This window comes from Nansenia antarctica (assembly GCF_963989245.1).
Source record: "Nansenia antarctica genome assembly, chromosome: 2".
Taxonomy (NCBI): domain Eukaryota; kingdom Metazoa; phylum Chordata; class Actinopteri; order Argentiniformes; family Microstomatidae; genus Nansenia; species Nansenia antarctica.
In genome coordinates this window covers 65765590-65783089 of record NC_137675.1, presented here as the reverse complement: position 1 = coordinate 65783089, position 17500 = coordinate 65765590, and the positions used below count along the sequence as shown (strand labels likewise).

The following is a 17500-nucleotide window of genomic DNA, read 5'->3' as shown; positions in this document are numbered from 1 at the left end:
TCACACTCAGCCTCTCCTCTGTCTCAGCTTCCCTCAACATCAACATCGCCCTTTTTCATCCTGCTGCCTGCTCTCTCTCTCTCTCTCTCTCTCTCTCTCTCTCTCTCTCTCTCTCTCTCAGTCTCTCTCTCTCTCTCTGTCACATCTCTCTCGCTCTCTCCATCTCTCACCGAAGTATCGGCTTGTTACTCTCTTTCCATTCGCCTTGCCTCTTTCATTCCCTCTCTCTGTCTCTCTCTCTCGGTCTCTAATTTCATTTGCATTCATTCTCTCCCTCTCTCTCCATTGATCTCCCCACCCTGTCTTTCTATTCCACTCTTTGTCTCCCGCTGTCTCTTTCTTTTTTTTCTTTGCAGATGGTGGGAAATAGTCCAAGCATCCGCAGTCAACGTTCAGGCACCCCAAAGCACTGACCTCCAGGACCTGGGGGCCTGTCCTCCCTGGCTGCCTGTCCTCTCTAGCGCCCCCTTTGGGCTTATGGACTCACCTCTGCTCAGCGCTCACATGCCCTTAGCTAACCTATTTTACCTCTCAACGCAGTTCAGGTTTGAGTCTTGTTAACAATGTAATGAAGGTGTTAGCTCTGGAGTCTGTTCCAGTAATATCTCTTGTTTCTTCCTCTCACCTCCTTATGGCTCCTCCTCCATCTCTCCAGCCCCCCCCCCACACACACACACACCCCGCCTGAGGTTAACCTGGAGTTGAGTTCCTTAGTGGTCAGGTTGGCCCTGGTTAGGGTTAGGGTTAGGGTCAGAGTTAGGGTTAGAGTTAGAGTTAGTGGATATGGTGTTGTTGTTGGATGGCAGTGTAGACGGTAAATGAAGAGGGTCGGGGTCGATAAGAACAATGTTACTTACCAGCTGTCATTTCTCTCCTCACTTATTCCAGCCAAGTCTTTTTCCCTCTGACTGCACACGGGTGCACTCTCTCTCTCTCAGGCAATGAAAGTGATGATTAAAATAGCTGCTGACTTGCATTTCTTTTCCTCAACTTTTTTAAACTTTGTTGATTGCGTCTGAAGGGTGGCGGGGGTCTGAAGTGACAAAGAAGTCACCTCAGGTCCTCTGTCAGTGCCGTCTCCTCTCTCTCTCTGTCTCTCTCTGTTTCTTTCTCTCTCTGTCTCTGAGGGACGTGGGCAGATGAGACCAGACACACACGCACGCACGCACACACGCTACTCCTCCCACCATGATATCCTCCTCCTCCTCGGCGCCCTGTGTGGTTGGTTCTCCGCCGCAGGAGTCAATAGTACCAGACTCAATTAGAGTCACTGGTGGAGATCCTCATCCCAAACCAAAGTCGCCAGTACGGCACACGCGCGCCAGTCAATCCGTTCACTTTTAATTACCAGGAGAGGGGGTGGGGCCGCCCGCTTCATCTCTGCCTCTGCCGAGATTTGTCAAGATTAATTGAATTTGCTGCTACTAATCGCTCTGGTAATGCCCCATCTTTCATGGCTCGCTGGGAACGCAGGGCGTTTTGGCGTCTTTATGGCTGAGTGACATATGTTGTGTTTGGTTGTTTCGTTTCTACTTAAGAGGTGAGAGATTGGGAGATTGGTGTCTTAAAAGGCGCCTGTTGGCAGCTGGCGTCGTGTGTGTGCAGAAGTGTCGTGTGTTTTTGTGTGAGCGTGTGTGTGTGTGTGTGTGTGTGTGTACGTAAGACAGGGTCCTCTGTGTGTGTGTATGTCACACGGGAGCTGTGTACCCAGCCACCTGAAACGCAGAGGTGACAGGCACAGCGGAGTCGACATACCGCTGTCAGATGAGCTTAGACGTGGGGCCAGAGTGTGTGCGTGTGTGTGTGTGTGTGTGTGTGTGTGTGAGCACGCCAGCATAACACAACAACAGCCAACAAGTCAAGTCATATCTCTCACCACCCTGCAAGCCCTCCCAGTGACACCGCTTTGCCAGAAAAGAGCAAGACAAAACTGCCACATCTTCCGCCGGAGACTGAAGACCCATCTCTTCAGGCTACACCTTAAATGTCCCTTCTGAGACATCTACTACCCCCCCCCCCCCTGCACTGTGTCTCCTGAGACACCTACTCCCCCCCCTATACTCTTTCTTCTGTGTCCAAAAAAAAGAACAAAAAAGAATAAAAACTCTTCTCCTAGCACGACGACTGCCAATGGCCCCTGGCCTGAGCATAGATTACTTTTTCCTTCTATGACTGGTGGATAGATGATTCACTTAGTCAAATGTATTGATTGTAAGTCGCTGTGGAATAAGGCGTCTGCTAAATGCCAAAAATGTTAATGTAATGTAAATGTCTCACCAAGCCGGCGATTTCACACTGTCCAGAGAAGCCTTAGAGTTCTCTTCTATTAAGACGCCACAAGGATCTATAGCCACGACAGTGTTTGTATTTACGATACCGTAGTAAGACTCACTACACTGCAATCTCAACATAGATTTTCACAGCCAGTAACCAATGTAGCGTAAAGAATACACCACAGAGGAATCCTACCTGTCCCAACTCTTACTGAACCTAGCACTACATCATTATTGATTACTAATGGTCTTTCCAGTAGGGATATCAACGCTCCATGACTCCAGGACTATTAGGCCTAGTGCAGGGCTCCCACTATTTCATCAGTTGTAACATGTAGTGTTTAATATTCAGTGCAGGTACTGAATAACTGAGGAATGGTCTGTCACCGACATGTACTGTATAGAATCTGGAGCCACTATATAACATCCTATAACATCCTACAGCGTTCTCCTCCGTGTCCATGTCCTGCCACCACTAGTTCAGTTTCAACAATTAATTCACTCGGATGTATTCAGGGGTTTGTATTCATTATAAAACATTGCCTTTTGGACACAAAGCCACTGTAAATGATATTTGACTTGTCTGGATGAGTTTGTCAGGAAGAAGCTTGTGTGTTGTAATTTGACAGGTTTCCAGGGAGAAAGAGAACGCTTTGATGTTGCAGGGAAAGAGAAATCTATTAATATGTATAGGGACACCATTAGTCGGAGGATCTTATAAATGTTTTGTGAATGACAAGTGAGAGGATTTGCTTGCGCCCGGCAGAAATGATGTTACTCTCAAAGAAAGAGAGAGAGAGAGAGAGAGAGAGAGAGAGAGAGAGAGAGAGAGAGAGAGAGAGAGAGAGAGAGAGACAGAGAGAGAGAGAGAGAGAGACAGAGAGAGAGAGAGAGAGAGAGACAGAGAGAGAGAGATGGGGTAGATGAGAGAGGAGATGATACTTCTCACCATGGTGAAGCAGAGCAAGGTTGTCCTGCGGTGTTCATCAGGTGTCTGTGTGTATGTATCTCTTCGTTAGCTCCATGTAGCCAGGCTCGTTAGTGTGGGAGTAATTGATAGGGTTCTTGAAAGTGCTGAGCAGAGGGGGGTGGGTGGTCTTATATTAACACCTGCCTCGTGGTGTGTGTACGTGTGTGTGTGTGTGTGTGTGTGTGTGTGTGTGTGTGTGTGTGTTTGCATATTTGCACTGTTTGTGGTGTGTGTTTCTGCTTGTCTGTGTATCTTTCAGGGCAGGCAAGGACCGGAGACCCCCAGGACCTCAAGAAAAGTCTTCCTCTCTTCTTCCTCCTTTCCTCCTCCTCATCACCAAAGCAGCTCATTCCTTTGGATGGGACTCTCTCTCTCTCTCTCTTCTCTCTCTCTCTCTCTCTCTCACTCTCTCTCTCTCACTCTCTCTCTCAACCTCTGATTTCTCTTTCACACAGTCTCATTCCACTTTCGTACCTTTCCCACCGCCCCCCGCCCCCCCCTCTCTCTCTCTCTCTCTCTCTCTCTCTCTCTCTCTCTCTCTCTCTCTCTCTCTCTCTCTCTCTTCTCCTCTGAAGTGAAAGCAGTCCCTGTAGTAGCGTGTGTGTCTTGCAAACAGGTCACACAGAAACACTGCAGAGAGGACCCCCCACCGTCAGCGCCCTCTCTTATGCTCCCTCTTTCATATGCGTGGCCTTCATAAAGAGGGAAGTCAGGGGTTTCTCACAGCATCTGCTCTCCTCTTCAGAGGATAAAAGCCTGGTGTTCCGCTTCTCCGGTGCCTGCGAGGAGCTGCCTTCTTCTTTTTTGCTCAGGTCCCAGTTCCCCTCCTTCCTCCCTCCCTCCCTCCCTCCCTCCTTCTCGCTTCCACTTTGTCTCTCTCTCTCTCTCTCTCTCTCTCTCTCTCTCAGGGGATTTAAGCAGCACACACAGTCCCCCCGCGTGGCATTGATGAGAGTCGTGATGACTTCACACAGGGCTCTCCAGAGACAGCAGGCTTCACACGACACACACACTGTCTGCAGCAGGAACATGCCAATGACATGGCTCCTCTTATGCAGTAGACAGACACACACACACACACACACACACACACACACACACACACACACTCACACACACACACACTTAGACACAAAACACAAAACCATTCATTTGTCAGCCACAGCAAGCAAGCCACATGACAGTGACAAAGGGGAAAAGGCTTGGATCTCTTACTTGCTCCTAGGCCTCCTGAAGCCCTCCTATCACCCCAGAGACATCCACAGGTGCCAAACAGAGAGGCTTTGAGCATGTCCATGGTAATGCCTTCCCTGCTCATGTCAGCCAGGGTTATAGGGTAGCTGAACACATCAGCTATTGATTAGTGTGTGTGTCTGATTAGTCTGGTGTAATCGAGAGGCAGGCGCCGTGACTCTCTCTCTCTCTCTCTCTCTCTCTCTCTGTCTCTCTCTCTCTCTCTCTCTCTCTCTCCCTCTCTGCTCTGCCTGTCTCTCCCTCTGCCTATCTCTCTCTCTCTCTCTCTCTCCACTCTGTTTCCCTCCCTCCACCCCTCCCTCCCCTACTACCCCCCCATCCCCCCCAAAGGGCTGGATTGGCTGAATTTTTCCACTCTGTCTACTACTGCCCCCCCCACCCGTTCTTTGTACTCTCCTCTTCTGATGAGCGAGCCTTGGCCAGGCGAGTTGGCTTCTCCCCATTGATTGGCTGCTCGATGGATAGAGTGTTCCGGAGGGATTCTGTGGCCGTGCGCCCTGACTCGGTGTAGTGAGCAGAGTCAAAAGAAGCCGTTCCTGGTTCAATTTAGACCCTGGGCCTCCCTGAGGAGGGGGGGGGGGGGGCTGGCCTAGCGAACCCCCCCCCCCCCCTCGCAAAGACCACAGCAACTCCTCACAGATACTGTAGGCTGACTCCGCAGTCTTTCACTCTCCACATCACCCTGCCCATCTCTCCATCCTGCCATCCTTTCCATCTCTTTCTCTTTGTTCTCTCCCCACAGCTGCAGAAGACTACAGTACAGTACATCAATGTGTTCTCTTTTCTCCTAGGCCCGGAGAGTTTGGCCGGAGGGGAGGGGAGGGAGGGAGGGAGGGAGGTGGTGAGATGGTGATAAGACACCAGAAAGGGGGGTGGCGGGGGTTGAGTATGTGTGGTTGGGGTAGAGTGTGTTGTCGGGGGATTGTTGATAAAGCTGAAATGGAATGGAAATGGAGTTAAACCCAGGTCAGGCCATTTTCCCTCCTCATTTTTCATTTGAGCCATCCTTTCTCTGAGTAGCCAATCATAACACAGACAGATAACATGCTTAAAAAGAGAGAAAGGACAGCATTTTATTTAATCTCAATTTTCTCTTTTTTCCTGCACCTGTTTTCATTCTCTTTACTTTCTCTCTCTCTCTCTCTCTCTTTCTCTCTCTCTCTCTCTCTTTCTCTCCCTCTCTCTCTCTCTCTTACTCTTTCTGTCTTTTTCTCTCTCTCTATCTCTCTCTTTCTCTTTTTTCCGATGCTTGAATAGAAGTGGATCAAAAAGGTAAAGACCACAATGAACATAAAAACCACAGCTCGCCCCTTCCTCCCTTCTCCTCCTCCTCCTCCCTCGTCTCCTTCCCTCCCTTCATACCCCTTCCTAACCCAGCACCTTGTGTAGTGGTCGTGTTTGATGTTGATATCCCTCCCCTTTTTCTCTCTCTCTTTCTCTCCCTCTATCTTTCTCTGACTTATAACCAAGACTCTAAGATCCTTCCAGATTTCCTCCTCGTATCCTTGACTCTGATGACACCAGCCTGACCTACACGCACGCACACACACACACACACACACACACACACACACGCACACGCAAACGCACACACACACACACACACACACACACACACACACACACACGCACACACACACACACACACTCTGCCCTCCACTCAAGAGACCAATCAAATTCAGAGATAAAAAGAGAGAATATTCCTATTTAATCCTTTTTATCTGAATACACATACTCAGTATGAGAGTATATGAGAGATGCAATCCACAAACAAACATACAGATATGTGCATACATTCATACAACACAATAGCAGAGTGAAGCAGTGCACCTGTTACCCCACTTAACATTCATACAGTACCACTTGTGTTTTCCATCTAAACCATGTATCTCCTCAACGTGTCAACATGTGGGGTCATACACACACCTCTCTAAATCTCTAAATAACATAGTTATTCATCCCTGCTTCAGTTTTTTCACTTTTCACATTGAGTATTATTTATTCATTATTCTATCCTTTGTTCATTTGAATTAATTTGTTTCCGTATCTCCAATTGATCCTTCCAGATCCAAGTGACTCCTCTCTTCTCCACATTGTTTTGAAATCTCTCTCTCTCTCTCTCTCTCTCTTTCTCTGGCTCCCTTTCTTTTTGTCTTTTCCCTCATTTTAGTTTTTCCTTCCTTCAGGATGAACCCTAAGTTCTTTGTTGTTTTTATTTTCAACTCCAAAACAAATGGTGTTCAGAATGACACGGTCACTGGCCAAAGTTTGTGACACAGTCTGTCCCTCATCAAGCAATTTCTCCCATTTCCAGGTGCTTCAATGTCCACTCTCTCACTCGATAAGCCTTCCATTCAGTTTCCTCCTCCTCCTCCTCCTCCTCCTCCTCCTCCTCTCTCTCTCTCTCTCTCTCTCTCTCTCTCTCTCTCTCTCTCTCTCTCCTCCTCTCTCTTTCTTTTGGCTTGGTTTCAATCTCTCAGATCTCTCATCTGATCATCACAAGCAGCCGACAGGTTCTCTGAGCCTTCCACAAACTCTACCTCCATTTGCTGATTGTCACTGTCATCTCTTCCTCCTCCTCTTCCTCTTCCTCTTCCTCCTCCTTGCTCCTTCCTCCTCTTCTTCTGTGTCTTGATTAAACCGCCACCCCTCCATATCAGGCCAGTGTACGTAAGCTAGTCCTTCTTCCCTCTATGCCCTAGTGGTTCCTAAGTGGGGAGGGATGACGCACACTGTACAGCACAGTGGGTAGTATAGTCCCTGTTAGCGTCTCTGACTAATGGCCACTGTTTACTGGAGGCTACTGCTCAACCTTTACAGAGGGAAACTAAAGAGCCAATCAGCTGCTGGCCCCTCAATCACAGGCCTTACAAAGAGCCCTGCTGGAGACCCAATCCAAGTTCAGAGGCATCGGAGTGGCCACTTCCGGTAGCAGGATGCATTAAAGCCCTCAGAGCGGTACCTAATGGCTCCCCTCTCTCAGACTAGTACCTCTCACATGCCCCGTCCCCTCGCCCCCCCCCCGCCCCCCTCGCCCCTGTCACATCTGTCTCCACTAACACCATGTCCTGTCTGCTTCTATGGATAGGTCCATATGTTGTAGGAATTAACCACTCTAGCAGCGACATCAACTGTTTATGAGCCCCTGTCCATCTGTGTCTATTGCGTTCCATTGACACGGTTCAGTCTGTCTCATTTTTTTCCCCTCATCACCGCCATTTTGTTTTCTCCCTGCCTGTGGTGGAGTATCGAACCCTCCTCCTCCTGGTTACCCCTCCCCTCCCTACCCCCCCCCCCCCCCCCCTTCCCCTCGACATTGACAACTGTTCCTCCCAGTGCTCATGTGACACCAGAGAACGAACCCCTCCTCCTCCTCCTCCTCCTCCTCCTCCTCCGTCTTCCTCCCTCTATCCTCGCTTACACTCTGCTGCTAATTCTATTTCCTCCATCTGCTTTGATTTAATTAACAGTCTAGACTTTGTGTTGCCCTGATCCTTGTTAACTCAATTCATTGATTCTCATTGATTTATGAATTGATCGGTTGATTTGACAGATGTGGGGTTATGGTAACGTGTATGTCTGCTGTTGTGTTCAGGACCCAGCCTACCAATGTCCCACACCCATCAGTCTATTGAAATAGGATAGGGCCACACACTGACTGCAGTCTCTCCTTTCTCCCTCTCTGCCTCTCTGCCTCTCTCTCCTCCCTCCCAACCCCGGGCTGTGCCCTAATGGCCTAGCCTAGCATCCTAGAAACATAATTATGCCTTCACCGTGGCTGACAGGTGAACGAGACGGAAGAGATGTGCTCCGTTTTTGACACCTATCAAGTCTCTTTCCGTCAGTGATGATGAAGGGAAGTAGACATGGAGAGGAAGCTAGTTAATCCTGCTGGTCCACATCCGCAGAGTTTCAGTGGGGAATAAGGGGGGAGAGAGTGACCCTCACAACAAGAGAGACATAATACTGTACCTCTGATTCAGTCTCTCTGTGGAAAAGAAAGGGAAGGGGAGTGAGAGAGAGAGAGAGAGAGAGAGAGAGAGAGAGAGAGAGAGAGAGAGAGAGAGAGAGAGAGAGAGCGGGAGAGAGGGAGCAGTCGCTATAGAGACGAGCAGCCAGCAGCACCTCATTAGGAATGAGCCACCACATACACACTCAAGTCACATGACCCGCGCAGACATTCTATTCAGCGCGGGGAGATAGGGAACTGTGGAGCGACTGTACATTGAGAAGTCATGGCATTGTTAAAGCTAAAGGGCTGTGGCACAGGCAGGTGGTCATGAATATAAATCAGCTGGCACAAGGCAGCCTGTGATGGCTCTTAATGGACAGACACCACCACTGGGAGGCCATAGACCCACAGGGGGAGGGGGAGGTAGAGACAGGACTAGCAGGGCGGTGGCTAAGCTAGCTCATTGTTACCCACCGCAGCCACCTCAGTCAGCGTACAGTGACTGTCATAGTCCCTGTCACTGTTCGCTGTAGCTGCAGGCACAACCCACTGATGGTGTGTCAGGACCACCTGTGCTGTCACTCACTGTCACTTCCCCTCTTAGACTGATAAGACGTTTTTTCAATGACTCCCGTGGTATCTTTACCCATGCCTTTTCTATTGGTCTCAGTGAAGGGTTTTGTCTGGGGTTAACATGTGGGTTGATAAAGGTGCCAGCGTGATGCCAGCCCCTTCCTCTGTCTGGCCAGTGTGTGGGTATGTGTGTGTGTGTGTGTGTCTGTGTGTGTCTGTGGTGTGGAACTATGTGTGTGTGTGTGTGTGTGTGTGTGTGTGTGTGTGTGTATGTGTGTGTGTGTGTGTGTATATGTGTGTGTGTGTGTGTGTGTGTGTGTATGTGTGTGTGTGTGTGTGTGTGTGTATGCTCAGTTAGTGTGTGTGTGTATGTGTGTGTGTGTTTTTTTACTGCCATGCCTTGACCCCTTGCTGTCCAAAAGGAACAGGACACACACTGGGAACCCTCTCTCACTCCTTGGCAGATTAACTCACTCCTTATTCTCATTTCACAGGAAGTAACCTATTTACCCTTTCTCTCCGTTTCTCTCTCTCTTTCTTTCTCTCTGTTTCTCCTTTTTTACACACACAATACACTCTCACTCTCCTTTACTCTTTCTCTTTCTCTCCCGCTTTCTCTCAACCACACACGCAAGCATACACACATCTACATGCACCTACACCTACACCTACACCTACACCTACACACACACACACACACACACACACACACACACACACACACACACACACACACACAGACAGACCTACCTACCCTTACTTACACACAATTAACTCACCAGCTTGGAGCAGGGGTTTCATGCCACGCCTAATTCTGCCCCCTGCTGGCTGCTTGGTGCACCTGCCAGTAACAGGTGTGGGATTCAATTAGAACAGCATGCTCTCAGCAGTCAGGTCTTGTCTGTGGGCTCCGAGGGACCTGCACAGGCTGTGTCTCACCTCCCCATATCCAACCATGTCCTCACATCACCACCAAGACAGCCGTGTTAGGAACATGCTCCTAACAGGGGCTTTGTACAGTACCGTCATATCAGGGTATTTTAGATTAATGGAGCCTAATTTCCTCTTGACCACTCCACGCATGAATGTGATTAATTCATGTAATAATCATCAATCAGGATTTCATATCAGATATGAAATTAAGATTAGATTAGTAACATAAAGTCCAGCAGTCCTTGAATTGAATTCATTTGTGCCATAAGATCTCAGTGAAGAGCTCAGCATCTTTGCTCAAATGTAATTGCATTTTCAAGTCATTCAGGCATCGTTGTGTAGTATGTGTACGATAGCTGTGATTTCAATGGAAATGCCACGACACTTTCATCATTTCATGTCTCCGCTTCATATTGACAAGAACCATCTGACCTATGGCTGGAAATAGGAATGTGAGATACATGTATTTGCTATTATATTATCCACTGCAGTATTTTTCGTGTCAGTATCTCTGTGAAAGGCCAATTGGTATGCTAGTGTAGGAGAAACATAGAGGATAGGATCCAGAGCTTGGGTTGTCCTTCATACGGTAAGTTTCATTACAGTACAGAAGAGATGCCTAGTGGGTTTGCTGTTGTGGCTCCATTGCTGATCAGATCTCCACTGTCCCTAAACACCTAAACATGTATAGAATCTCACAATCACAATCTCAACTAATCCCAGCTCAATTCGACTCAGTCAGGCTAAACAGCTCTAGCAGGCCCGCACTTTTCCTGCAATACCCTCATACTGTAAAATACCCACATACTGTAACAACCTTATACCCAACACTGTACCTACTGGAATACTGTGGTGGTTCTAATAGCTTATAGTAGTGTGTGTTCGTTGGAAGTACAGGCTGCCTGCGGCTGAGATCAGCCTGTCCATGCAGAGAGAGAGAGAGGGGGGAAGGGGGGTTTGAGTAAACAGGAAGGGGCTGAAATGGCTGAGAGCGCAGGTCAGAGTTAATGAAGCCCCCGAGGCTGCCAGGCAGGGTGCGCTACAGAGGGGAGAGAGGCGAGCAGCGAGTATCTGCCTCTCTCTCGCTCGCTCTCTGTTTCTCTCACCCCTCTCTCGCCTGTGTGTCAGCTGCAGCCCGGTGTGAGCGCCTGTGAGGCCACTGATGAGCCCCTCTGACACCGGCCCACCCAACACCCAGATAATTAGACTAAGCAAAGCCAGGGCCCACACCAGAGGAGAGAGGTGAGGATAACACGTAGGAGGACGAGATAGCGAGAGTAGACCTAACTGCAAGAGAAGTGTAATAGTACTATACTGTAATGGCCCGGCATGGTACAGAGTGAAGCAGATTCTGGACAGGTGTGCTCTCCGTAATCACGGGGATCAGTTAATTGACGTTGGTTTGGGACAAACCTGTGATAAAGCCTAGAGCATACAACCATGTTTGTTACCGTCATCATGGCGGGTAATGCTTGTGTTGGTCGTCTATTGTTCGACTGTAAACCATGGTGCTTGTACAAAAGTAGCCATTTAATAGTTCCCCCCCCTATCCCTCATCTCACACACAGAAACCTCCCTGGAAGCTAAAGCACAAGTGCCAGTCTGCAGACACGGGACTCATAGAGACTACTAACTAACAAACAAACCACTCCCACCATAGCATGCTAGCATTGTGACCATGTCATGTCATGTCCTGTCGGTATATGATTGAGGGTGTTTTTTTGCATGTGAAAATACTAACACATAGTCCATGTGTGTTGCGTTTCTCGGTGTGTCGTCACTTTAGGATAGTCTTGCATGCCCGAGCTGATTTGTCCTTTATCCTACCTTGAGGCTGGCCAATCCTGTTGTTGTTTATGGGTCACCTACATGCAGTGGCTACGCATTGTTGTCGGCATGCTGTTTATTTCTGTATTTCTTTAACTCTGTATTTGTGTTGCAGTGTCCCAAATTCAGTGTCCGCCACAGCTTTACCAATACAACAGCTCAATCAACCATTTTCTCATTGTGCTCAATCTGTACATGCTTTGTAGGGCAACAGAAAAATAGAATAAATATGATTTACCGTGGTTATGTCCCAATTGATAAAGAAGAGTAATTGTGTCATTGTATCGATCCTAGGCTAACCTAGACTGGTTGTACAGGAGCCCTAAAATGTCTTAAAAAGGCTTAACCAACATTGATATGAATATAGTAACATACATGGAGTTGCCCGTGTTGGTGTTTGTAATGCTTTAGAGGGTGACTGACAACCATGTAATTCTATTCAGCCATGTATCGATTACCTAGTGTAGCTTTCCTGCTGCTTGTTTAACAATGGAGCATGAGAAATTCCCTTTGAAAAAGCCCTATTCAATGTTTGTTATTGCCTGTGCTTGATTTGATTCATGTTTTGATGTAATATATTCATCCCTGCTGAGTCCCCTCAGACAGAACAGGCTCATCTCATAGAGCCGGAGCACCATTAGCACAGCACAGATCACTTCCCACAATCAACACCAGTAGAGAACCACAGAGAGAGACACACAGAACACATCTCCCAAATCCTCCTTTCACTGAAAGAGCATCTCCCTCCTCCCTGCGCTCTCATTCTCCCTCTTCACTTCCCTGCCTGCAATAGTTTGGCAATAACTGCCAGTATTTCAGCGGTAGTAGTGACTAGGCTGGTTTAATCATGTCAATCAACCAAATCTTACAGTATGTGTGTGTGTGTGTGTGTGTCTGTCTGTCTGTCTGTGTGTGTGTGTGTGTGTGTGTGTGTGTGTGTGTGTGTCTGTGTGCGTGTGTGTGTGTGTGTGTGTGTGTGTGTGTGTGTGTGTGTGTGCGTATGCCTGTGTGCATCTGTGTGTCTGTGTGCGTGTGTCTGTGTGTGTGTCTGTGTGTGTATGTGTGTGCGTGTGTATGTCATCTGTGTCTAAAAGCCCCTGCAGTGACCAATTAGTGCAGGGATCCGTTCAATCATAAAGTGACCAGCAGGAGTCTGGTCTCTGTTCAACACAGAGTAAGCTGGCAGGCCTGGACACATAAATAAACAAGTAGGGAAGACGGGGGAGTCCTCTGTTATTTCATTCGGTAACGTCCCCATCGCTCTCACACATCCCGAGGTCCCCTGTGATGTCACAGTGGTGATGATGCCAGCAGCTCTTTCTATAGATCTTCTCTCCGCGCCCCCACCTGACAGTGCTCTGGTCCCAGGACAGATTCTGTCTGGCTAGGAGAAACTGCGTCAGCCAGACAATTTACACTACTCCTCAGTGGTTGACCTCCAGGAAAGCTGAGGTGTAGGGAGGTTGTTTGTGGGTGTGTGTATGGGTGTGTGTGTGTGTGTGTGTGTGTGTGTGTGTGTGTGAGTGTGTGTGTGTGTGTGTGTGTGTGTGTGTCTGTGTGTGTGTGTGCGTGTGTGTGTGTGTGTGTGTGTGTGTGTGTGTGTGTACATGTGTGCACGCGTGCGCATGTGTGTGAATTGTGGATTGCTACGGCAAAGGAAGGGGATGTCTGGCCAGATTCACATTTTACCCCAGACTGCTTCATCTTCTTGACTGAGATAAAAATATCTGTCCCTATAAAACACTTACCACTCATTCTGTTATTTTTCGACCGCACAGTAGCAGAGTAGGCAAACTGAGCCTTTTAAAAAAGAAACGCACAATGAAATGAAAAGTAGGCCAGTGGTGAATTCGATTAGACCACAACTGTAGCCAGACAATCTACCATTTCTCATTACCTCCAGCTCTCAGGCCATAATGCCGTTATTTAACAAATGAGCTTTTATATTCCTGCTTTTTACATCTGATAATGTATCTCACCTCACTCTCCTCCTTCTCTCTCCCATTCTTCCTCCTTTTTGTCTCCCTTCTCTTGAATCTCTACTTTTTATCTTCCTCATCTCTCTCCTTGTCCCCGTCATCTTTCTCTCTCCCTTTCACGTCACCGTTCTCCCATCGCGTCTTCTCTCTCTCTTCCTTTTTTCCCTTCACCCCCATTCTCATCTCCCCCTTTTCTCTGTATCTCTCTTTTCCCTCAACATCATTTTGATACCCCCTTCCTCTTACATTGCTCTCTGTTCACCCCCCCCCTCCTCTCTCTCTCTCTCTCTCCTCCACTCTTCTCCTCTCTCTCTCCAGTCTTTGTGTGTCCGGGGACACTGCTGCGGGTGCAGTCAACCAGTTCCCTCCAGGAGGCGGAGCATCAGTCGGGGGCGTGGTGTAAGGACCCCCTGCAGTCAGGTGACCGTCTGTATGTCATGCCCTGGACACCCTATAGGACAGACATGCTGTATGAGTACGCCTCGTGGGACGATTTCAAACAGGAACGCGCCACTACCACGTACAAGTGAGCTCCCCGCCACCCCACTGTCCAGATCAAATAGTCCCTCGCCTCTGCATTGATTGATGTGGAATGCTAGTGTGGATGGATGTGCGACAGTGACAGTGTGTAGTCAGTGTGGTGCCGTGGTGGGTTCCGTCACTACCCTATGTGGTCTTACTAAAAGGCCTGCAATCTATGGATGTATGATTATAGCTCAAAGCACCACAAGTTAACGGTTGCATCTTTTTATCATGTGACTGACCCTCGGCAGGCTGCCGAACCGCGTGGACGGCACAGGGTTTGTGGTGTACGACGGCGCCGTGTTCTACAACAAGGAGCGCACGCGCAACATCGTCAAGTACGACCTGCGCACGCGCATCAAGAGCGGCGAGGCGATCATCGCCAACGCCAACTACCACGACACCTCGCCCTACCGCTGGGGAGGGAAGTCGGACATCGACCTGGCCGTGGACGAGAACGGCCTGTGGGTCATCTACGCCACCGAGGCCAACAACGGACGCCTGGTGGTCAGCCAGGTGGGTTAGGGTCAGGGTTATGGTTAGGGTCAGGGTAGGGTCAGGGTTAGGGTTAGGGTCAGGGTTAGGGTTAGGGTCAGGGTAGGGTTAGGGTTAGGGTTAGTTCACAGCGTGACGCAGCTCCACTCTCTAGTGGAGGGCAGAGGATGGAGTGAGAGAGGAGAGAAGGGAGTTAGGGAGTGCCAAACTACTCAAGGATGTGTTTAGATATTTGAGGGTGGAAAAATATGTCATATGAATATTTATGTTCAAATTGAATATTTATGACAGTTTTTAAATTATTCATATGCAATACTTTTTTTCGACTTGGAATACTTGATCACATTAGCATGCAGGATTGTGAATGTAAAAATGGTGAAGGTGATCTCAATTTATCTCTCTGTACTCTCTGTTATCTCTCTGTAACTCTCTGTTATCTTCCACTGTACTGTATGTGTCTATGACTAACAACAGCCTGTGTATTTTCTCTCTCCCCAGGTGAACCCATACACCCTGCGCTTCGAGGGTACCTGGGAGACCACCTTTGACAAGCGGCTGGCGTCCAACGCCTTCATGGCGTGTGGCGTGCTCTACGCGGTGCGCTCCGTCTACCAGGATGACGACAGCGAGGCCGGAGGAGACCTGATTCTCTACGCCTACAACACCAACCGCGGCCGCGAGGAGCCGGTCCACATCCCCTTCCCCAACCCCTACCAGTACGTCTCCTCCGTGGACTACAACCCCCGAGACAACCAACTCTACGTCTGGAACAACTATAACGTGATTCGCTACCCGCTGGAGTTCGGACCCCCGGACCCCACCACTGGTGAGCAGGGCTGGACTGGCCATCTGGCATACCGGGCATTTGCCCGGTGGGCCGCCGTAGTTTTGGGCCGAGCCGACCGGCAAAAAAAAAAAAAAAAAGTTACTTTTATTTTTTTACATTATTTTTTTACCAGCCGGCCCGGCCGAAAGCTACCATCGAACGGCCCATAAATCGAAAGCTACCATTGAACGGCCCATAAATCAGGGACAGCGGCCCATTGGTCAATTTTTGATACAGACACTGGGCTGGCCCAATCAACAGAGAGAAGGGGGGGGGGGGGGGGGTCAGGGGTCACGCACGCACGCAGCACCAGTCCTCCGTCTCAGTTTCGCGGTAGTTTTGGGCCGAGCCGGCCGGCAAAATAAATGTAGTTAGCCTGGATAGTTACTAGATAGATACTGAGAGAGATGGAGCGCAAAAGCACACTAAAACGGAAGGGAGGCTGGGAAAAACTTAGGGAGAAAAACAAGAAGAAACTCGAGGCAGATGCTGCCAAATGTGTAAACATTAGGGACATGTTTGCTGCACCCTCAAGTTTACCACAGCAGCAACAGCAACAGGTTGAAGAGGAGGCTGGCAGGGAGGAGCGGGAGCAGGGTACAGATACAGAGGATAGAGAGGATACAGAAGAAGCGGGGCCGAGTCAGCCTGTAACCGTTGACCCGGTAAGGAAAATATAGGTAGCTGTGTAGGGGTGTAACGGATCGCCCCCCACGGTTCGGCACGCATGTGTACCGCGGATCAATTGCAAAATGTAACCAAGTAATAATATTACTTAATATTAGTTAATATCCCTTGTAAATCACAATGTAGAGTTGCCATGAAAAGATAGACGCGACAGTTGCGTGCTTTGTTTTACTCTAAAGCGCAATGATAGGTTGATAATGGAAAAATCTAGAACAACAAGGCTGCGTTCGTAAATTCGCTCTGGAATCTGATCACTGAGTACACTGGTCTACTTGCACTGGTACCATTGCTTACTGTATGTAGTCGTCTTTGTAGTGGTTTGGGGGAATACTACAGTTTGTCATATGACTGTACAGCACAGTAAATAAGACGAGTATATAAGGCAAGTATTTTTGTGCTGGTGGGTGTGGTCCGACCGATTGGGGTGGGCCTGTCTGGGCCAAAAATGCCAGGGCCTTATTTTTGTCCCAGTCCAGCCCTGCTGGTGAGTGCGCCCCCCTACAAGGGGTGGGGTGGAATGTACACTCCATAGCCAAAAATATGTGGACACAATTATGATCTGGGGCTGTTTTTCATGGTTTGGGCTAAGCCCCTTAGTTCCAGTGAAGGGAAATCTTAATGCTACAGCATACAATGAGGTTCTGGAGAATTCTATATACAGTACAGTATATATAGAATACATTTAGCTAAAATGTCATCAACAGTTTGTTAAACATAAAAAATATATCTATATATCACAGTGTTCCCCACAAAACAAGGAATCCAAAACCATTTAAATGGTAATGATCGGACCTTGCGTTCGAGAGTGACATGCGAGTACACACAGGTCTGGAAACCATCAGCGGTTTTCGGCGGATTCGCTGTTTGACAGCGTGGCAAAAACACACGGTTCCTGGGGGACTAAAATTAAAAACCAAAAACCCAGTGTTCGCCATAAAACAAGGAATCCAAAACCATTTAAATAGAAACGATCAGTGTTTCCCTTCGAATGTACTAATGCCCGGCAGGGGAAATGTTCAACACAGCGCCCGACAGCTGCTACCACCTGCGTAGGCGGGGGCAGCCAATCTGAATGGCTTGTTGAATCAAAGCTTTTCAGAAATATGCAGCCCACAAAAAACTGACCGAATTACTTTATTTCAGTCTCTATGTTTGTACGGTCATCAGAGACCCAATATGATCTATCTCATATCCATAATTGTATTTGCA

At 48.5% G+C, this 17500-nt stretch overlaps 1 protein-coding gene across 1 annotated transcript in view; it reads left to right on the top strand.

The window, feature by feature from the left end:
- adgrl1a (adhesion G protein-coupled receptor L1a) overlaps window positions 1-17500 on the top strand; it is a gene marked incomplete at its 3' end in the record, with an annotated part of 112727 nt that overhangs the window by 69351 nt on the left and 25876 nt on the right. Inside the window, exons 6-9 of the mRNA XM_080524030.1 lie at window positions 5755-5769; window positions 14080-14287; window positions 14535-14799; window positions 15277-15604. Of these exons, the coding sequence (XP_080380156.1) occupies window positions 5755-5769; window positions 14080-14287; window positions 14535-14799; window positions 15277-15604 (816 nt within the window). The remainder of the gene's footprint in view (window positions 1-5754; window positions 5770-14079; window positions 14288-14534; window positions 14800-15276; window positions 15605-17500) is intronic.